The sequence below is a fragment of the Tachysurus vachellii genome, chromosome 20, assembly GCF_030014155.1.
Source record: "Tachysurus vachellii isolate PV-2020 chromosome 20, HZAU_Pvac_v1, whole genome shotgun sequence".
Taxonomy (NCBI): domain Eukaryota; kingdom Metazoa; phylum Chordata; class Actinopteri; order Siluriformes; family Bagridae; genus Tachysurus; species Tachysurus vachellii.
The window spans coordinates 10,865,145-10,889,250 of NC_083479.1; the positions used below are offsets into that span (position 1 = coordinate 10,865,145).

General features: G+C 37.7%; 1 protein-coding gene across 1 annotated transcript in view; it reads left to right on the forward strand.

Annotated features, from left to right (window-relative positions):
- Positions 1-6,539: 6,539 nt before the first annotated feature.
- opcml (opioid binding protein/cell adhesion molecule-like) overlaps positions 6,540-24,106 on the forward strand; it is a 129,679-nt gene continuing 112,112 nt past the window's right edge. Inside the window, exon 1 of the mRNA XM_060896334.1 lies at positions 6,540-7,534. Within this exon, the coding sequence (XP_060752317.1) occupies positions 7,377-7,534 (158 nt within the window). The 5' untranslated portion in view covers positions 6,540-7,376. The remainder of the gene's footprint in view (positions 7,535-24,106) is intronic.

Genomic DNA, 24,106 nt, shown 5'->3' on the forward strand with positions numbered 1-24,106 from the left:
TATAGCATTACTGAAGAGAGAGTTATGTATTGAGCTGATCTATTTAGCTATCACTCTCAGGGAAGTTCTTCTGTAAGTTTCTCTAAGTGACATGTAATAGAATATGTCATTATAAATTTTAAGTCAACTTTCTTTTCCCTGTAACTTCCTGGGTGATTGGTATGGAAGATAATAAGATATATCTGTGCATGATATTTTACCTCCATGCCACCAGAGGGAAGCAATCTCATTATATTAGGACTTTTCCTTCATAGTCAGGTCCTGCTGGTCCAGTATATAAAAAGGTCACAACCATAAAATGTGAAGCCTTGCTGATTGGACTTGTTTGTGTTCTAAGCAGTTATTTGTTTTGAGCTTATTGTCTTTTGGGTAGTGCTTAGATTCTGGACCAATCTGGACCTGATTTATGTACCTATCATCCTTGGTCTGCTCAAAACACTATATTTTGGTTTGCGGTTTATTTATTAGTCTATAAGGGTGCTTTCATGCCTGGCTCTTTTGGAGCATTTGTTTTGGAACTTGGTGTGTTTCTCCCTTGGTCTGGCTTGTTTTGACAAATATGATCACGGCAAGTTCACTTGGATCTGCACCAAAAACAACTGAAACGAACAGTTCAGCTAAAGCAATCTGACCCAACAAGACCAACAAATCGTCCATTTTGAAATGACATAATAGCTCTCTCCAAAACAGGTGAATTTTTACGAATGTTGTCCATTGACCCTTGACTACAGATAAAGAAAGCCGCAATAAGCTTGCAGAGCTGTTAACTATCCGTCTTGATGGATGTCCGCACACTCTGATCAATGACATGACAGTTTATTACATGTGAAATGCATAAACACATTCTGGTAGTTTTTTTTTTACATTTTGCACTGAGAAAGCTAACAGAGCCAAGGAGAAAACACAACACTGTAACTATTTATGTCCCCTGTTTTGGAGCAAAGCACAGATATATAGGTCTGGAAATATCCTAAATGTCCTGCATATGGATTTTTAATCTTGCCCCTGAGTCTTCCATGTTACATTAATACAATAAATTACTGTGAATGTTTTTAAAAATCGGCCTGGACCAAGATTTTCTCTTGATAGTCTAGATTATGTTATACTAGCTTTGGTTCCATGCTTGATAAAAGTCATTATGGAGCATAATGATATGATTATTATGAGTAGATGCGAGCATGTGAGACACTGTCTTCCATTTAAAAGAAAGTTCCATGCTGAAACATGTTAAAATTGAAATATTTGTGATTTGTGCCCAGCAATTGTTTGTAATTTGTTTGCTTATGGCTGTATTTTTGTTATTCCCCTAAGAAAATAGTGTCTGCCATGTTAAATGCACTGAAGGACATTGTTAGCACTGTTAAAATGGTGTATAATAATAGGAACATTTCACTGAATCTAAATTTAACAAAATCATCCTCATTTGCTCACCATTTTCCAGCAACATTTAAAGTCATTAATAAGAAATCCAATGTGGAGGTGTGGAGAAAGCAAACCCTGCTCTCAAACTTGTAGAATTACTGCAGCTTTATGAGGTAAAAAAATCAATGGAAATGTTTCTTCAGGCAGAAGATGAGAGAGCTGGGTAGACTAGAGGATTAAAGTGCTGCTGCATTAGTCTTTTTAGGGAGACATGGATTCTCATTGCTGTCATATCAGCAGGTAGTCCAATGGCTTCGTGGGTAATGTATTAAACTAGCTTCAATGAAAGTAGCTTAAATTTAAACTCATTTCATTACAAAGACCTCAGGCAGCACTGACGATCACGTTATGTCTAAAGATTAATTGTACGTAGTTCTGGGTGGATTTTTATTTTATTGAATGTTTTGGTGTTGTGATCGCCCTAATCTTTTACTAAATACTGTAGGTAGGGATTTCAAAAGCAACAACAGTTGTTCTACAATTTGTGTAGAGCTACATGCACTAATTTTGACTGTCTGTATATTTGTATAAGTATATAAGTATATTATAGTATAAGTTGCATTGTGTTGGGTTCGATTGTTTTTCAGTGTTTACAGTCATATTGTCCTCTAGCTGTTCTCATTTTGCCTGTTCTTAGTTTATAATTGCTTATCCCATTACATTCCTTTAGTTTTTATATAAATGTTTTGCAAGTATTGTTTACTTTATATTTGCACTAGCATCTCTGCCACATTTGCATGGTTAGATCACTCTTATTAGTTACAATTAGAGATGAGATTTATCTATGACACTGGACTAGTGAAGCTAACAGCAGGGGAGAAGCGTAACAGTCTTACGTAGCACATTTCTAGAGGTTGAAAGAATTCATTCTGGTAGAAAGAGACTGCGTAATCAGTCGGTATGAAAGAGATTCAGTAATCCCATCCATTTTCTACAGGTTTTTTTTTTTGCTATAGTCTTATTAGAAGTGGGCATGAGACATGTCAGATAAAAAGCTGTAGATGGTTAGAGTTAGAGCAAGTAGTACATTTAGCAGTCGTAGTTTCTTTCCATCTCTATGACATCTACTGAAACAGTTCTGATTAATTAGAATTCATCCTGTGATTTGAATGAATTGTTTTTTTCTTCCGAGAGAATGTGTGTGTGTTTCCTGCTGGTTACACTGGTTTAAAAAGATTTTTTTTCCTTTCAGACAGCTAGAGGTATAGATCTATCATAAGTGTAGTTTGTACAAGAGCTTATTGCTTATCCTGTGTGTGAAGTATTTCATCTCCAAGTCATCTCCAAGAAAACAAACATTCCATAAATTTCTCATTATTAATTACCTGAATAAACATATTATGGTTAATGAATTTTGACACCATGTGGATGAATTCTGCTTGTTTTCGGGAAGCTGTGGCAATAATTTTCCTTAACTACATTGTGTCCAGAAGCATCATACTGAGGTTGAGCTGGCAGCTAGTTTATCAACATGATCGCTCCTGGAATGCAATGCATAACCAAGCTGAATGATAATTGACATTTTCAACATTGCATATATCCTCCCCTACCTCACAGCCCCCCAAAAAATGAATAATTTCAACTTGGGAATCTGGTCAAATGAGTCATATTTCTGTGCAGTGTCAGTCCATAAGTGTAGCTTGAAATGCATTTGCGTTCAAGTGAGAGGCCTCCACTGTCAGAATAACAAACTCCAGCAGGAAAGCTAAGCCTCAATTACTGCAGATTTGGACACCAAAATTTCCAAATGATGGCCTAGTTTTCTGTTTCAAATTGCATTCGACCCCAAGGTTAAATATGGATTTGTGGTGTGTATATATAAGTATCATACAATCAGATATTAAATGAATATATAACGAGCGCAGATCACATTTGGACCACAGCTGTCACAACTGGCTAAATTGCTCTACTTCTTTCATATAAATATTTAGGTCAATTTTTAATATGTCTGCATTCCACTGGCAGTTTTAAGACAATGCTGGAGTTGTGTTTTTGGGAAGCCATGTAAATCTGTCTAATTAATGATAAATAGTTGTAATTTAGAAGATGTGTATGGAAGCAATAAAGGACGAATAAGAAAGGAGAAAAAATGAACAGAACCAGATGAATGAGAGGAATTGATCAATGTCATATTTATATTAATAAAGGTCGCAGCATTGCACAGACTATCGTTTTCTTATCTCTAATACACCTGACTCAATTAGTAATTAACCAATGTGTTTAAGCAGGAAAACCATGTTTTATTCATGGAGATGGTCATTCAAAAGTAAAGTTTAAGAATCCTAGTATAGATGGCTACGTCAGTGATTCTGCATAATCGTCTCCCCTGCAATTACAAAATAGCCTGCAGCATCACATGCAAGCAAAATTTTGCATTCTGCTTGTAGAGCTCCCTGGGTGATGAGTGAAAGCTTCTCTTTCTCCACTTAGCTCAAGTATTTGAGTGTTTTTTTTGTTGTTGTTTTTTTTCCCATTAACACACAGCAGTTTCTTTGTCTCACAGCAGTGGTCATATCAAGCCCAATGGCTGTGAGTACAAAGGTTTTTTAACATTGTTGTTGTTTTCTTATGGCATTAAAAATCTGTTCTGGGTTAATGTTCACCTAAGCAAGTCGACAACCTACATTTGACCCTCTCAAAATCATCATTAAGAGGAGCCCTAATGATTCAATTGTAGCTTAAATCTATAAGCCAGGCTTGTTGCAAGACATTAAATAGGGCTTGCTGTACATGTCCATCACTGACCTTGAAAGAAAAAAAAGCAAACAGAAAAAGCAAAGTAGTCTCAAAGGATATCAGAGAGGTTGCTGAATGCTAAATAGATTCTGCTCCTACCTGCAAATAAAAGACTTTTTTTGTTGTTGTAATTATGAATGTGTTGTGTTTTTTTCTACAGTCAGTTTTGCTTAGTGTGTCTCCAACACCGGAATTCACAACACTCATTAACTGAATGGAGCTACGTCTTGCTTAGGTCAGCTGAAGTTTAAAGAGAAGTCGCAAAATTAGTACCAGCATGATTGGACCATTTGGTAGATCTGTATATATTTTAATTAAGTCTTATCACACACAATTTCCTCTCTAGGCCCGTTAGTCGTAAAAAGAGGAATGACCTGTGGAAAATTAAGAGATAACCTGGTTAATCCAACTGAAGGCATTTTATTTTAATATCATTCACAGTCATGAATCTGCCTTTAATGGGAGTCCGCTTTATAACTGTAATGAAAACATAATATGAATATGTAGGAAAGAAATGAGCTAAGGACAAGCTGATATTCACTAATTTAGTGAAGCTGCAGTGAAGTTAATAACAGATTGGGTTATTGTTTCTATTCAGATGGGTTTTTTTAAAGTGATAAGTCTAAAATAATATGCAATAAATCTTGAACAATGGATTCATCATTTTAATTCATTGATGGCTCAATTTCAGAAAAGACTAGCAGGTAAATACATTGCTAATGAACTCAGTATACACAAACACTTTAAGGCTTAGTTTCATATTTTAATTAAATAGATCCTAAAGTTCCCAAAAAAATAGTTCACACTGTCTCAGGATACACATTAATCTTAAAATTGCAAAACATGTACAATGGAGTTTATTTATTAAGCTGGAGACAAACAAATTTATTGCAGAATCATTTACAAAAATATATGCCGTTCTATGAGGGCTCCTAAGTTTTGTGTAAATTCAGGTATAAGAAGATTCACTTATGTAAACCTTAACTGTTAAGGTTTCATACTGTGTAAGTGGAGCGATGTGTATACAGATTACGCTGCACAGTAGACTTACACATAAAATAGTTAAACACGGTCATTTCAAATTAATGATGCGAAAGAACGTGGAAACAAATCCATAGATTAAGACAAATACAGTAAAAGAAGCCATTCAACTGGGACAAAATAATGGCACTCTTCTAAAAGTAGAGGGTGTTAGTGTGTAGCTATTCACTGTAATAGCTGAGTTACATCACCGGAACTCTTGCCATGCTCAGAAGGTGCACTTATACTATTTAGTTATTATGTTTATTCCCTTTTTATGCAGTATGGAAGTATTTTCTGGACTATTTTCAAAACTAACAAAACAAGTTGTATTCGCAATTGTGCTTTCTATTTGCGGACACTCAAATTGTGACATAATTCCGATGAAAATGAAAATCATGCATTAATGTTTGCATTTTCGTTTCCACACACTGGCAAAATTTAAATGTAAAGTCCATTTGCAATTGCATTCCCCATGTCTTATGAATTATGACCCTGTCATTTCAAAATAGCTATAACAATTACCTAGTTTGCTATTTCAGTTCCTCTGCGTTGCGTATAGAGCCTGCCAAATTTCAAATGGAATCGCAATTCCCTTTGCATTTGCATTTTCGATGCCTTGCATAAAAACATGTCAATCAGTGTAGGGGGTGGGAGTATACTGGACTACTGTATAGAGCAAGTTTCTATTTGGAAGTGAAGTCAGTCACAATCGACTGCATCTTAGAGCACCTTGCACCTCGATGACCAAGAAGAAAAATGTGCTGAACACCCCCTATGTTTTTGATAAGCATCAGCACAATCATATGTTCAGCACATTTTCCTACCAGGCCTGATGTCACTTCCAAATACAAACACGCCCCTTTAGTAAACTTCCATAATGCAGTTTTGTGAGAATCACTAAATTTAAATAAACTGTGCCAGGAGGTATATGGTATATAGTAAATGACTGATTATGAGACATACTGTCCTCACTGGAGCATCTGGAGTGTTGCAGTTACTAGGCAGGAAAAGAAGCATAAAGAAGAATTTAGTTTAGTTGCCATGGTGTATAGAAAATAGCACAGTCTTTGTACATTTTATACACATTATGAATAGTTCTTGAAGGAAAGGCTATGAGGTTTTCTATCGTGGATGCCTTTAGGGGTTTAAATATAATACATGATATTATATTGTTGCCATTGCCCTATATATAGGTAGGTATGTGCTATGTCATTGACAACATCTTACCTTTTTTGTCTGTAGTGTTATAACTGTCCTCGATCTCCCCAACCAAATTCAGCTAGAGGACGATGATGTGTGACAGATTTATTCCTGTGCGTCCTGGGAGAACACTTTTGAACTGCTGTTACATAAGACTTTATGAATTGTCTATTAACTGCGCTCTACTGGGCTCATAAAAAAGGCATAAACCATTCTGGGCTAGACATGAACAGAATATATTTACCAAGTAGGCCTGTAAGATGCTTTATGAGATTTTTACGCGTGGTTATGATCGGTACGTAAAGAGCGCGTTTAGTGTTGTGCCGGCGTGTTTTAGCGTGGGTTGATCTCAACAGATTATTTTTTCTCACACCGCTGCTGCACAATAAAAAAGAAAAAAAAAAAGAAAAAAAAGGGAAGAAAAGGAAGAGAGAGAGAGAGAGAGAGAGAGAGAGAAAGAGAGAGAGAGCGAAAATCGCGCACTGTCGTTTCCCGCGTGCGCTCATTCAGCGCTCCAGTTCCGCTCCAATCCAGATCTGTGAGCTGCAGCTGATGGTCCGTCAGTCTCCTTGTGACCTAACCACGGGAAGAACATCTGCTCTTCCTCTCTTTCTGTCTCTCTTTCTTTCTCTCTTCTAAGGAATATCAGCCTGCGTTGCGCTTTCGGCTCGAACGATGCGCTGTGCAGTTTGATAACACGGATTTTCAGTGCAGTGTTGGTTTCATCAGAGCATCACTAAAGACGCGTTTGGTGAAGCTCTGCGTCATTCCTTCATCTCCAGCTCATCCAGGCGAAAGGCGTCGGAAGTTTTCGAGGAATATCCAAGAGGACAGTGTTTGGTTTGGAATAAAAAGCGCTTTGGCTGGAAATTTGAACTGGAGACAAGCCGCTGATATCGGACACGTTTGATTTGTTTTTTGCGCTCTCGGTTTAGTTAGGGAAGTTTTTTGTGCAGCAACAGCGGAAAACAAAACAAACAAACAAACAAACAAACATGGGCTTATGTGGTTATGTAGTTGTGCCCTGGAGATGCCTGGCAGTTCTGGCTCTGAGACTGCTCTTCCTTGTGCCTGCAGGAGTGCCAGCTCGGAGCGGAGACTCTTATTTAAAGGACAACATCACGGTGAGACAGGGAGACAGCGCCGTCTTAAAGTAAGTGCTTCCTTCTCTTCGCGTTTCTGCTACGATGCCGCGCGCTAAGGAAAGGTACCGCTGAGGACATGAGCTCGTGCGTTTCTACTGTATTTTTCTGTCGAGGAGTCGATTCGAATATTTGGAATCTATAGACTCATTAATTGATTCAATGTGTTTACAAAGATTTTTTTTTAAAATTATTATTATTAAAGATTAATATTCTAAGAAGATGTTAAGGATGTGCGCTATGCTGGAATGTGTAAGCTGTTGAGATGTGTGTGATTACATAAGAACACTAAGGACAAATAGAGTGGACCATTTTGGCACAATACGCTTCACACATACACAACACACATCCTTTGGTTTTCTCTCCCACCCTTTCTTTCGCTGTTTGTCCACCTCTCTCTCTCTCTCTCTCTCTCTCTCTCTCTCTCTCTCTCTCTCTCTCTCTCTCACACACACACACACACTCACACACACACACTCTCTCTCTCATTCTCTCTCTCTCTCTCTCTCTCTCTCTCTCTCTCTCTCTCTCTCTCTCACACACACACACACTCATTCTCTCTCTCACACACACACTCTCTCTGTCTCTGTCTCTCTCTCTCTCTCTCTCTCTCTCTCTCTCTTTCTCTCTCTCTCACACACACACACACTCATTCTCTCTCTCACACACACACTCTCTCTGTCTCTGTCTCTCTCTCTCTCTCACACACTCTCTCTCTCTTTCTCTCTCACATGCTCACTCACTTTCACACTCTTTCTCAATCACTTACATTCTTACACAAACAGACTCTCACTTTCTCAGCCTCTCTCCCACCCACACTGTCACTTGCACTTGCACCCTTGTACACACACACACACACACACACACACACACACACACACACGTTTGTCTTAATGTCTTTTGTGGGAATCATTACTTTCACTAATTATTACTCAGAACTATCCATAAACGTAATATCACTATTCACTCAGTGGCTATTTATTTGTAATATAAAACACACACACACACACACACTAATATAAAAACACACACTCACATACACTCACTCTGTATCTGCCAACTTCGGTCTCAGTTCTTTAGGGTTGGAGAGGATCCTCCTCTATGTCTTTGTGCATGTGAACTTTCCTATGTCTTATATCTCAGAGTGTTGCCCAGAGCATGGTGCCAGCCACAGCGGGGCTCTGTCTCAGATGAAACAGAGCGTGGCCTGTGGTACCTTCTAACCACAGCCACACGCTGCAAAGATTCATTTAGTTTAGAACAAAGCTGACAAATGTGAGGGGAAAAAGTTGCATCATTGTTTAAATATATTAAAAAAAAGATGATTTTTGTACATGTTTGTATGTGTATGTTTTGTAACAGTATGTGTGTTTATCATATTCTTACTCTATCAGGGATAGATAGAGTATCTATTTTTCCCCTTAGAATGTGATGAAGAATTAATGTCAATTATACCACAGACATTTTAAATTCTTGAATTTGAAGAAGGAATTTTGCACAGCTCGACATGTACAGTAGTACCAGCTGTATCATAAATTATTTTATGTTTAGATTACGGTGCTGTTGAATAAGTTATTGTTTCTATAGTAACAGCTCATTCACAGGGACTGGCCTGACAGATACTTGCCATCATCTAAGGATGATTATATACATGAAACAAGAATCCATTGTCGATAATAATATACCATAATTGTTTATATGATGAATCTTTGAAAGTTTTCATAATGGAAGAGATGAATTCCAGTTTCTTGGTTACATGATGAGCTGCATTTATTTGTCTTCTTAACATCTTAAGAGTGAAGGACGTAGAAGCTGAGGAGGGAACGACTGTTTACACTGCTGTAATGTACAAACAGAAACTAATTTGTCTAATGGTTGTTCTCCAATGTTTAATATAACCATAACTGGTAAAACTATGATTATTATTACAACTGTACAGTATATGGTCGCATATTGATGTTGTATAAGACGATTAAAACACATGGGTATGTTTGGTTAATGCCAAATTATCAAATTATGTGATGTTGTTACCACCCGGAAGGGATCTCACATAACTTACATAACTAGTTATTTATAGGAAAAACATGTACTTTTATTAATCAATTCATTGTACCATATTGTGCAAGAGTTCTACTATAAAACTGAATCAAAAATATTCTTACCTTTCTGCCTTTTCTGTATGTTAATGATAAATTAATGAATTATTTTTATTGAAATTATTACGATTGGTAAATTGCTGTGGCATGAGAGGAATGAAACACTTGTGTATGTGCTATTGTTGGCAACACATCTACTTCTGTGACGTCATTACCACCCTGGTGGTGGTTCTTATATAACTTAAGTTATTCTTATGAAAAACAAAAAAAAGGCTTTTATCAGTACAGTGTGGCATTTTGTGAAAGTGTTAGAGTGTCATCTCTGCTACAGTGAAATACTGTTCCAAAGAGCTAGAGTAACATGAATTCTTCTCTTGTACATTAATGATGAATGAATCAAGTCCTGTGTGAATGTTGTATTTGTGTCTGATTAACGGAGCTTGCAACGAACACTAAACCTCTGTACAGCTGTAATGACTCTAACACTTTATGTACCATAAAAAAGGAATGCATAAGTAGGAAGAAACTGTTGTGTAAGCAAAGGAGTCCACATTTAATCAGTTATCCTTTCCTTCCATTACAGTACACTCTATTAATATCTAATACTAATGTTTTCACTGATCTTATTTAAATGTATATCTACAGGATTTGTTTGAAAACCACTTTACACACTGTGAAGGTGTGCAGTAAATTCTATTTTAAGGCATACCGATTAGAAGGGAAGTGGAGGTGTGAAGGAAGTTGCAACATTTCCTTTATTTATCTTCAAGTGTAAATCAAAATCTGCATTAGACAATAGCATTTGTTCATGTCGAGGTTTCTCAGCCTGTAGCTGATTGTGTGCTGAGTTCATTTTTATTTCTACAGGCTGCTTCGTTTTCTATAAAGCACATAGATTTGTTTATAGCTCTCTTACATAATGTAGGCCCTCTGTTGCTTTTTGCACTTTCTGCCTCACTGGTCTCTGTATTATGGTATGGGAGTAGAACTGTACATTCTTTTCTCTCAACATCAATATTACAGTTTTATTATCAAAATCGTAGGGTTATTAGCTTAGCTTTCTTAGTCCATGTACCAATTGATATAAATATTCGAACTTCTTACTTTAATAAGAAAAAAATTGCATAGCAGAATGTCCAGTTTTGCTCTCTATATATTGTCATTTGTTGTTAATATTGTGGTGTGAATTTAATTTGGTTTATCAAGTTGGATTTGAGCCAGCTTTGTTTCTTTAGTAGTATTGCTTTATAATACACAGTGGCCCCTATTCAGCAGACTTGCTTAGAAACAAGCACAGATTTAAGTGCACAGAATGACATACAAACAAGTCTGTGTCTGACTCATGAAATGGCATTAAAAAGAGCCATGATCTGAGTTCTGTATCAACTTCACCCACTATTCCCTTATTTACATTTCACATACATTTAGAATGCCCCAGTTTATCCTGATATACAGTGCAGCTAATGGATATCAGACTCACCATGATTATTGCAGGAGTTGTGATAGTGAGCAAATACAATAAAATCTTTCAGCAAGCCATCCAATATTCGAGCAAAGAAATCTGAATATAGAAGTAAATACAAGGCTGAAGGACAGAAGTAAATAAGATGAGCTGCGTTAGAGCTGTTTTTGTCTGAGGTTGCTGCAAATAAAAAGACAGTTATGGAAGTATACTCTTTTATTATTATTATTATTTTTTAAATAAAGCTGCCTAAGGTCATAAGCTGTACTATTTTCCAGCTTCATCATGTATGCAGTTATGTAAAATATATTTCTTTTTTCCCCAATGATTTCTCAAAATTTGTATTCATTTTAAAACTAGGAAAGATTTAATTAATGCACTTTAAAATTTCATTTAACCAAATTTACTTATGAAAAAAAAGAAAAAAGAAAAAAAAAACAATTTTATACAACAGTGTAAGATATTAATCAAGCACTGGAGGGAAGACTAGCAAATTAATGACATTGTGTAAGGTCTGTATAAAATTTACATCTTGAGCCCAAAAAACACAAACCAAGTGTCTTCTAATAAACTGTACAGTACAATTAGGCACTTTATATTAGATAGAAAGGACCACAAGTTTGATAAAAGTCCACATCTGCACTTTTGATTTAGATTTACAGATTAGATAAAAAAAAAATAACAACAATGCATTATATATGTTTTAGTATGAGTTTTCCAAAAACGTATTATTCTGCTTACTGTACTTGCTACAATTATTGTAGATATTGATATTGCTTACTGAACTGCAAATCAAATATTTTTTCAGATGCATTTTAACCAAATGGGATTTTGTGCATGTTTCTGAATCAGTTCTCTTTTTATTCCATTGATTTGCTCTTTCTTACAGCACTGGTCCTAACAGAATTCACTAAGCCACAGTGGAAGACTTTACTGCATTTAGATTTTATTAGCTTTAAAAGACAATGAAAATAAATGCTGCAGGAATTTCTTCATAAATGGGAGCACACCACTACACCGTCATATCAAAGAGTTAATGATCAATTAAAGTAGAAGAAAGCAGAGACTCGCACCATGTGGCTTTGCATGGCTAAAAGTAACCGGACTCCTGACCGTCACACCAATATGCGGTTCTTCCCCAAACAGCGGCCACAAAGTTGGATCAGACAGTTGTATAGAATGTCTTTTGTGCTGTAGCATTACGTTTTCCCTTTAACTGGAACTAAACGCCTTTTTACACCTGGTCACTTCATGTGTTTTCTCTGATCCGATAGCTATCTGATTTGTTAAAACTGTTCCATTTACATTAGGCCAAATAAATGCGTCTTGGTGAATCGGATATGAATCCGATATTTCTACTCCCGCCCAATATGCAAATATATTTTACCTCATTTCCGGGGTAATTGAAATGTAACATGCTTTGGTGTATGCGGTTGCTACAAAAAACAGCATTTACTGTTTGCTGCATTTTCGCTGGCAGCAGCAGTGCATTTTAAGACCAAACGAGACACCTGGGTGAAAGATCGGAGCCAGCACTGATGGGAAAACATATTTGTTTCTGGCGCGATGCACGACTCGTGAGTCACCTGCGAGTGACGTACTTCCGTTTGGGAGGAGTTTAGCTCTGATGTATGTGGCTTGAACCACCACATTCATTTACACCTGTCCAGGTTCATCTGAAATGCATCCCAGACCACCTCCTGAACTGGTTTGAGCAATCGGATTTATATCCGTCTTGAAACCGTTTCGGAGGGCATTTACACCTGGTCTTTTTACGATCGGATAGCTATCGGATCACAGAAAACGCATGAAGTGACCAGGTGTAAAAACCCCCTAAGAGGCCCAAACCTGACATTTTGCTTTTTTTTTTGTACACAGAGCGAGATCCATGGTTCACCAAGGTTGGAGTGGAAGGACTCAAGTGTCCTGAAATCAACTAGTACTGTACACTGAGAGCACAACCTCACTAATGCTCTTCTGTCTTAATGATCTCCAAAATCTAGTGGAAAGTCTTTCAAGTGTTTTTCAATAACAGCAAAAGGGGACTAATTCTGTAATGGGATGTTCTACAAGCACATACGGTTGTGATGACACAAAATGTAGTTAGATGTAGTATTAAGCAAGTGAAATCTTTACTAATAAACAAACAGTTAGCAACATTCAGCCATAATTAGCAGAATTTTGACATAAATACGGTTGTCATTATTGTAACCCTGAAAATTTGTACTGGATTTTACTGGTTTGGGATGGACCAACATATTTTGTTGTGCCTAAAACGATGACAATAAATGTTATTATTTTCTAAAAAAAAAAAAAAATTTTGGATTCTAGAAGAAAAGCCCCCGCTTTTGCATTCATTTGTGAATTCATTATGAGAAAAGTAAACACACGAGCACAATGTTGACAAATCATGTTTGCTGCTTTTTTGATTAAATTGAAGACAGCCTCCTAGATTTCTCAAACTACTAGTGCTACTAGTTTTTTTGTTTTTGAACAAAATCCAGCAGATCAGCCCTTGATGACACCAGTTCACAAAAGCTTTATCTTGACAACTTGCCAAAAGAAATGCTGTTGTTTAAAACTGTTAAGAAGGCAATGATATGTCTGTCTGTGGCAGTATGGAATTAATATTTCAATGCATTCAAATATTTTAAGAAATTAAAATGTGAACTACAATAAATGAAATAAATTTGACGTCCTTAGTTTTACAGTATACTATTAGAGTCATCAATTTTAAACATGGGAGACAGGGTGAAAGAAAATCAGCCGAGTCTGGCTAGTCCTGGTGTGGTATGTATCTGGAGGGAATTTTATTTAAATGAACAGCTAATGTTTTGTTTTGCAGTATAAAACATTGTCTTTTTAGCTGATCCGGACAGAAATAAGCAGGCTTCATATAATCATTGGTGGTTGTCAGTGTGTCCCTGAACACTTGTTCTCGGAACAAGTAAAAGCAATATTTACAGTATAACGCACCATTTTCCTTAATTGTTCCCTTCTGTAGTTCAAAACAGATTCAGTTGATGTATTAACCATGAAAACCAGTGATGATGCAAATGTGCTGTAGTCACCTGTGCGTATTTCACCTGTGCAAAAAACACCAGTAGTTATTGCATTAACATAAGATATTAACAGACTCATAGCTGTTCTTGTTTATGATCAGTGGTAGAAAAGGTTTAGGTCACATGACTTGAAATTTCTATATATAAATATGTAGTATGTATATGTAGTGCCCTAGATTGAATATATATATATATATAGATATATATATATATATATAGATATATATATATATATATATATATATATATAGATTGTTTTTTTATAGATTGCACATACAGTATATAGGGAGTTAGAAGGAAAATATGAATCTTCTTATTACTGAATATAAATGAACACCAACATAATGAACAAATGCTTGAATATAAGAATTATTCAGGCCACTCTGAAATATGACTCAGATTCAGAAATAGCTGTAGAAAAACGGTTAGAATAATAAGCAGTTTCTCCATGTTGAGTCTTTCAGAAAGATGTGACCCCAGGCTCACGATTGCTTTCTATTGTCCATGCTTCCTAGATTGTTAGATGTAGTTTATATATGAACTTGTCTCAAACGGAAACCAAAGAGGGTGGAGGCAGTAGCTTTTATTGCCATCCAGTGTGACTAAAAAGGGACTCTTTAAATTTTCATTATGCTGTTTTCAGCATGGTGACACAGCGGGTAGAACTGCTGCCTCTCAACTGCAGGGTTTTTCAGTATGAACCTCAGCATGTAGTAATGTCTGTGTAAAGAATTGTATGTTCTACCATTGTTCATGTGAGATTAGTCTGGGTTTCTCTCACCTCCCTAAGACATGCTAGTTGGTAGTTTCGGTGGGATTAGCTGGTGTTTCGGTGGGATTAGCTCCGGAACCACTGTGAATCCATTTCAACTGTGAATCTGACCAGGATATAGCAGTTACTGAAAATGAATGGTGATGATGAATGAATGATTTTAGATTAAAATTTCATGCTGTTTTTAAGGTTTAATGTATGAATTAATTGGAAAATTAACAGATAGCTAGCTGCATTTTTTGACCTGCCATATGTACTAACTGCACATTTTATGAATCAGGAATACCTTTTTTTTAACCATACTTGCACCATAAATGCACTTTCAGTTGGATGACCTTTAAGAAACATCATACAAGTACATGTCTAAACCCTGTGTCCCTGTGCAATTTCATATTAATTGCTTTTTACTTCACAAATAAAAATAAACGTTCTTCAACATATGCTTACCTCTCTCATTAAAATCCACAATTTGAAGCATTTCTCCGGCTACTGGAACCTGGTGTTCAGTTAATATATTAAACAAATCATATCACTTTTTCTCTTATGGTAAGGTAAGATCTTAATGTGCTTATAATGGCTTTAATGTCAGTATACATCATTCAGAACGCTTTGTTAGAATCACTATTTGAAGAGACAGAGACAAACTGTGGTTTATATTGCCTACAGTGTCCCCTTACATTAATAAAGTGAGGAAATTAAAAAAAAAAAACAACAACCTTAGAAAGGGGTTAATATCCCACCAATCACACAGAACGGTGTCTGCTTCACCAAACCAGGCTACCTTGCAATAACAGTCACTTTACTGCCACTCAATCATAGATGTTGTAATGAAATCAGCACAATTGCAATTCTTGACATTTGACTTTGAAATCTTAAATCAGCGCACTACATTAGGTTTAGTATGTGCACTGGCACTTAAGTGACTCTCGGAATCTCATTTCTTTTTCCGTTTTCCACTCGAAGTCCTCCCTCGTGTGAATTAGATGTGTCATACCATCTGTCAGCCCAGAGTGTTGCTCTTTGCACCTCTCGAGTGGACCTTAATTCTGTCTGTGACAGGGCCCATATGACAGTGAGCTTCCTTTTCTGCAAAGTGCTACCTGATTCGAGCAGATGTATTTTTTTTAAGTTTATCCCAAACTGCAGAGCCACCTGTCTCTATGCCGGATACCAGGGTCCATATGCTGGATTTTTGAATTCTTTAAAAACTACTTGTCACCTTGAATGTTAGAAGTGCAGCCTGTGTTAATAGACATATCCCTAAACAAAGTACAGGTCATTCAATGTCAGAACACTGGCACTCAAGACTGTCATGGATTACAATTTTTTTCTTTAGGCATTAGATTTAATCCAAAGAAATCTTCCCGAACAAATACTTTCCAAGAATATAACCGAGCGGTTGAGGTTTAAGATGAGAAATAGGGTCAGGGATGCCAGCAGGGATCTGAAATCCTGGGATTTAAATACTCAACATTTCAGTCATTAGCCAGTAGCTGAAGTACTGCTGCTCTGAATAATGTTATATGCATGATGACTCATCTCTACAAATTATCATTAGATATAAAAGTGTTCATTTGTAACAGCATCCATCAACCATAATTAATTTCATAACCATGAGTTGGATTTGCAGTGAGTGTTTTAGTAGTGCCAGAGGTAAAGGTCAGAGAAATCAAATAATTTGAAAACCCAAGAAGTCCTTGAATCCCCTAATTTCAACATTTCAACTGAAAGGGATTGAGAGGGCTCTTAGCTGGTGGAGGAAAGTTATTACCATGGTTTGGCTGTTTGCTCGCTGTGTGATTGTGTCAGGAATTTGACAAGAAAAGAGCTTTTTGGAAAGCTTTAGAAAAGATTTAAAGCCAAGTGCAAGCACTACGGTGCTAAATTTAGTCCAGTGATCCATGTGTTTCTGATTTCATATGAGACTTCAATGCTACAGAACCTTTAACCTCTGTAACATCAAATAATTAAACTTTTGTTTTTAATTTCATATTTATGTTCTACCCTAGCCTAGAGTTAATATTTGATGACATCTCTCCTAAAGGGAATAACAGCAATGAGACTCTACCAAGGTCAAACAAGCTTGTAGACGGAGCTTGGACTGCATGTAGAAAATTTCAGTCTTCAATTCTGCTCAATTCAGAACATAGGTTTTTAACAGAGTTTAAATCTGAACATCTAATTGCTGCCTTGTGTTCTTGCATCAATTTCTGTGGTAATTTACATATTTGCATATCTATGACTAAGTTTTACTCTCCTGGAAGAGGAAACCCGGTCTGTGGCTAAAATATCCCGGTACTGCTTCAGTAATCTTCACAATCGGCACTGGACCATCTGCTGCAACTTTATTAATCTGCCACCATATTTCAGTAGTATGGATGATTTTCTTGTATGCAGTCTGTTCATGCCTATGTGAGATAAAACGTTTGTGGTTTCTCCAGTTGTTTTAGTAGAGACTTTATCTAAGGTTCATTTTGTTCAATTGTTTTTGTTCATTGACAATGAACATTCATTCATTCATTCATTCATTCATTCATTCATTTTCTACCGCTTATCCGAACTACCTCGGATCACGGGGAGCCTGTGCCTATCTCAGGCGTCATCGGGCATCAAGGCAGGATACACCCTGGACGGAGTGCCAACCCATCGCAGGGCACACACACACACTCTCATTCACTCACGCAATCACACACTACGGACAATTTTCCAGAGATGCCAATCAACCTACCATGCATGTCTTTGGACCGGGGGAGGAAACCGGAGTACACGGAGGAAACCCCCGAGGCATGGGGAGAACATGCAAACTCCACACACACAAGGTGGAGGCGTGAATCAAACCCCCAACCCTGGAGGTGTGAGACGAACGTACTAACCACTAAGCCACCGTGCCCCCCTTGACAATGAACAAACAATGAAAAATCAACATTTTCTTAATTTCAGGTTTACAGAGAGTAGGACTGATAGAATAATATTATCACCTGTAAAAATAAGGAACTGTGTGCAGTAAATTAATGTGCTGCTTTATATAATGCTTAAAAATCAGTTGTCTAATATCTACATATCCAACATTAACATTGAGCTGATTGCCAAAGCGTATGAATGTGTCTGAGTGCTGACCCGAGCAGGGCAGAAGAAACCAGCATCATTATTCACTTTCTACTTATCAATAAGTAGAATAAGAACAATTGTTATATAAAATTGTTGAATTGTTGTCACGTTCCCATAGAAACTGCCAATCAGACCCAAGTGCAGTATAACATTCCTTGATTGTATACATGTAAAACACTTAACTAGACATAACTCAATCGTGATACAAAATGAACATGCACGGCCGTGACAAATACAGAAGAGCAGGTATATATAGAACAACTCATTAAAAAAAGAAACAGATGAGAACTGAGGTAAAGAATCACATGACATAATCACATGACTTTAAACAAACTATAGCAAAGCATCTGCCAGTATCCTCTCTGGTGGTCTGGCAGGGCATTGTCCTAGCAATTCCTTACAACTGTAGAGCCAATACACAACATGGACAAGGGTTGGTAATCTATTCTGTTCTAACTTATTCTGAGTACATGTTATTGAATTTCATTGAATTGTGATATCATACACAGGAAATACAATTACATATGCATGTAATATCTCACAGGCCTAGTTGACTGTTCATTGCCAATGTGATGGAAATGTTATAGAATTAGATGTGGACTTTCAACAGGTAAACGTTACTAAAAGACATTACATTACAACAAGAGATCCATATCCAATATGGAAACATTTTGAAATGTTTTAGAATCAACAGTTTAAATATGAATTAAAAATATATGAATCCAGAAACATAAACTGTTAAAAACGTTGTGTTAAAATGAGGTTTTATGAAAATCATAGTTATATTACTATAATGTTTTTTTTTTATTATTCTTTTCTTAATTATGGTGTTAAAAATATTTTACTTGAAAGATGGTATTAAAACAAGGTATGTCCTTGTTACATAACCTTCATCTCAGTTTAAACAAGCATTGTCCCCACACCTGCAGTCTGCCATATGAAGTGGTTTCTGACATTTGTCTTTAATATTATTCATATTTAATGATGCATTATTCAATATGACATACACTGTTTTTAAATCCATTCATCTGTCTGGCTATATAAAAAAAAAGTTAATAATTTAAGCATATGAATAATAGAGGTTTACAAGGTAAATTAAGCAAATTCAGGAGGAGATTAGAGGGAAGTGGAAATGTATCATTATAAAAAAAAAAGCTATGGGGATAAATGTGATTTTTCATTTAGTTGAAAATAAAAGATCACTTCCTAATGCATTTTAATGCCAAAGATGGCAGCTGACATTATGGATGGCATTAATGTGTTCCATGTTAAACAGTGGAACCTTATCAAATTACAGACTTCTGCTAGCTAAGGGTACAGAATTAGCCTGTTAGTTGTCCCTCCTGGATTTTATGATTTTGTGATCACAGAAATGAATTACTAAGCAAACCAAGCAACTTCTGTTCTATTCAGAGGAGCCTGCAACTGGTTCAAAATTACTACAGATTCAAATTATCTGCAGATTTGGGCCAAGCTGCATCCTGTGACATCATAACAACATACATTCAGCCAAAGATCCCTTCAAACATGAATACAGCTGTCATAGAAAGTAACTCCATATGTGTCAACAGACCAACAAACTGCATAGGAGCTTAAACATTAACATTAATAGTACTCTAGGGATAGGCAACCCTCACAATGAGAGACAGGGTAATTAGCAAAACAGGCGATTAGCATGCTGGCACAGACTAGACAAGGCTAATCGGATAAAGGCTGTGATCAAAACAGCTGTCAGAGATCAAAAGGTTGTAATCAATACAGGAGCAAGACTTCGTACAGTGAGAAGTGATAAAAAAAGGTGTTTCATTAGTAATCTAGTGAGTGAATGGAGATTGGTGCTTGATTAGTGATCATGGGCTAGGGATATAAGGACTGTCTGAAGACATGGATATCATGGCAGTGGTATGACAGTATACCATGATTTGGGAATTACCAAATTTTAAACTGTTAAAGAAGTGCGAATAAGATTTCTTCTTTGTATAATCAACAGCTTTTGCATGATTGTAGGACTTAAAATGAGGTAAAACATTGAAAATAGTTCAAATAGTCTACACTGCCATTAGGATCTGATTTTTTATTTGATAAAATGTAATTTATGAAACTGAAATATTTGAATGTGATTTTGGATACAATGATGTGATTAGAATATATTGGCACCTTTGTTTTATGTCAGTATTGTAGTCAAGTGTCTAATTGTCTCCAGCAGTCAGCAGATACAAATACATTTATTCATAATTTGTTTGCAGTAGAATTTATATAAAATATGCCATAGATTTAAAAATGGATACGTGACTAAACTATGTTCAGTAAAAATATTACGTTTCACATAAACCTGCTTTTATCGCTTATGCTAAACTTAATTTAAGCAAGTTCTAATTACTGGATTGAATGATGTAGAGTGAGCGTGATCATGTAGTAGTAACCTAAACCAATTACATTGTGAAATCTCCTGAGGATGTTGCCGCTGATGGGAAATATAACTATAGTATTAGATTTAGACATTTAAAGAATGCATGTTAGAGTGCAGTGGATATGTGGATATTGTAAAACAACAGGGTTGTGGGCTTGATTCTCAGCTCTTTTCTCTCTTGAACTTGATACTCAGTTCAAAAACTGTGTTAAGGTCACTCAATTCTAACAGGTGGAATCAGAATCAAGTAAATTCAACAAGGTGTTTTTTATTATTATTATTATTATTCATGAAAATGTGGGACCAATCTTCATCCAATGCAATCTTTAAGGTTTGAGTAAATCGATATAAGACAAGATTCATTGATGTAGGAGTAAAATCTAATAAATCTAATAATCAAAGTCAAACATACAAGTTATGAGAATTTTGTGAAACGTAGCCCATTCTGAATTAAGCCAACAAGACTGTTATTTGAGTTAGGACATAAGAAAAACAGAAATATCACTGCATACTATAAAAGGAGGACGTGCTATGTGGAGGATGTGTTGATAAGTCGCAGTGGCTGAGCTGTATTACTGGAAGATAAATCACACTCAGACTTTATGTTCTGTCACATCCGGGGTGGAGAGGAGACAGACCCGTACGCAGGATAGCTTCAAATGAAGGGGGTTTAATAAACACAGGAAGACATAGACAAAAAATGACAATAACTGAAACAATACCGATGACAACATTTAACAAAGACTAAACATGACAATGGGGGGAAACGTAACTAATGATCCGCGCTGCCATCGGCAACGCGGCTCACTTAAATATAAAACACTATGATGACACAATGAGGAGCAGGTGTGGTGACAGGGAGGAGCAGACGAAGGCGGGGCAGACACGTGACGAGGAACAACAACAAATGCACATGGCCAAAAGTCCGGGCTAAGTCCTGACAGAACCCCCCCCAAGGCGCGGCTCCCGAAGCGCCAAACCCTGGCAGAGTCCAGGAGGGGGGGGGGCGAGGCACATGGCGAAGGCAGATGGGGAGAGCAAGGAACACGGCGAAGGCAGATGGGGGAACGAGGAACACGGCGAAGGCAGATGGGGGAAACGAGGAACACGGCGAAGGCAGATGGGGGGAGTAAGGCACACGGCGAGGCCGGTGGGGGGAGCAAGGCACCCGGCGAGGCCGGTGGGGGGAGCAAGGCACCCGGCGAGGCCGGTGGGGGGAGCAAGGCACCCGGCGAGGCAAGCGGGGGGAGCAAGGCTCACGGCGGCACAGCAGCGAGGGCCGAGCGACGTCCTCAGCCGAGCAGAGGGGCCGAACGACGTCCACAGCCGAGCAGAAGGGCCGAGCGACGTCCTCAGCCGAGCAGAAGGGCCATGCGACTTCCATGGCCGAGCTGAAGGGCCGAGCGATATCCTCAGCCGAGCTGAAGGGCCGAATGACGTCACAGCCGAGCTGAAGGGCCGAGCGATATCCACAGCCGAGCTGAAGGGCCGAACGCAACCCCGACACACCGCAGCCAGACTCACGACCTGATGACCAAGGGTGGGAGGGTGGGAAGGTCCATCGCCCTGGGCCTGCAGCACCCCCCGCGGAAGAAGTGAAGCGACGCCCTCCTCGGATGAAACCGGAACTGGAGCGACGTCCTTCACCGGAAAAAGGGCGGGGCGGTGCCGCAGGGCACCAAAAAATAAAGGGTTGGTGACATCCTCCGCGAAGGAAGTGAGGCGACGACCGCCTCGGACAGAACCGAAAGTGAAGCGGCGTCCCTCACCGGAAAATGGGCGGAGCGATGTCACCGAGAAAAGAAAAAAGGAAAAAAGCCGGTCCGAGCTGGAAGCTATCCTGCTGGGTCTGCTGGGTTTTAAGGCGGATCATTCTGTCACATCCGGGGTGGAGAGGAGACAGACCCGTACGCAGGATAGCTTCAAATGAAGGGGGTTTAATAAACACAGGAAGACATAGACAAAAAATGACAATAACTGAAACAATACCGATGACAACATTTAACAAAGACTAAACATGACAATGGGGGGAAACGTAACTAATGATCCGCGCTGCCATCGGCAACGCGGCTCACTTAAATATAAAACACTATGATGACACAATGAGGAGCAGGTGTGGTGACAGGGAGGAGCAGATGAAGGCGGGGCAGACACGTGACGAGGAACAACAACAAATGCACATGGCCAAAAGTCCGGGCTAAGTCCTGACATGTTCTTTTTTGAAACCTTTTCACTCTTTAGTCACCATTTGCTCATTTACACACAGCGAGACCCAAAAGAGCACTACAGTACATTTGTATATTTTTCCATTGCTGCTTATTCCTAGACAGGAAAAATCCCTGAAAGTAATAAGCAGACTCTATGTTGTAGTGAAAAGTGGGCTGCTGTGCTGTATGAAGCTGTGATCTTTTTCAAAATAATGTGACCTAGTATTATTAGTATTTTCCTTGATTCTAATAGGCAATGCTGTTTGTGTCCACTCTTCTGTGTACACGCCTGCAGATGTGCTGCTGTGATTTATCTATTCCCTGAAGAAAAGCCATTTCAGTCCTGCCAAAGCAAATGAAGGGTGGCAGACTTCAGCCAAGCCAAAAGCCATGAGTTCTGCCTGAAAGAGCAAGGCATTTTGAAGAGAGTGCATTTTCTCCTTTTCTTTTTTTTTTTTTTTTTTTTTTTTTACCCCTCAGTCTGTGCTGAAAACACAACATTATCATTGTGTCATTTTTCTCTCACCGCGTGTGAAAAGCTGTCATGTTTTTAGGATTTGACTACGAGGCCATAAAGGACATCACTGTGGCATTGTGAAGCTCTCAGCTGTGGTGACAGCTTCACACACTCTCTCTCAAAGAGAATTTCACAGCTGAAAAATTATGAATTTATTGGTTCGCCATTAGGACTTTGAACTCTGTAATGGAAGCCGAGTTTCAGTTTATGAATGTCTGTCAGTGCTTCAACTTTTAATTAAGACAGATGATCCACTTAATCAGAATAGGAACTTGAAACAAAGTTCTGGTCTGCAGTTGGCAGATCACATTAATGCAACCGTGTCAACAATTCTTGAGTCTTTTGCAAGGAAAATTGTGATGGCAAGCATGCACAAGCAATTCATGCATTGTTAATAAATAACTACAGTATTGAGTATTGCGACCTTGTTGTGACACTTTTTGAGGTAAAAAACGAAATTATTTTTGAGGAATTTGTTTTCTTTTAGTTATAGAAGAATCTCAGTTATTTAACATTTTATTCGAAGGGGTTAAAGAAATGATTCGACTCATATTATGACTCACTTAACAGCCGTGTGTGTTATGTGCAGCTATGTGTTAATGCCTTACTTTGTCTTTCTGTGTTGGTGTGGGTTTAATGTTATGTATTGTCATGGGATTTAATATTAATGCGGTTTACAGTTATATAACATTCTTGTACTGTTGTTAGTCAGTTTGCTTAGGATAAATGATTCCATTGTTAAGAGTTTTAACACTTATTATTTAACACTAACTGTGCTACAACCTTGTAAAATGACCTACAACCGTGAAAATTGTCCATTCATTAAATCATTATCTTTTATTCCTGAGTTTAATGGCTTGGATGTATGTTTTGTACGCATGAAGCATTATATTTGGGAAAGGTAATTAATTGCAGAAAGCTCTGACATGGAAGTGATAAATTGTTTTGA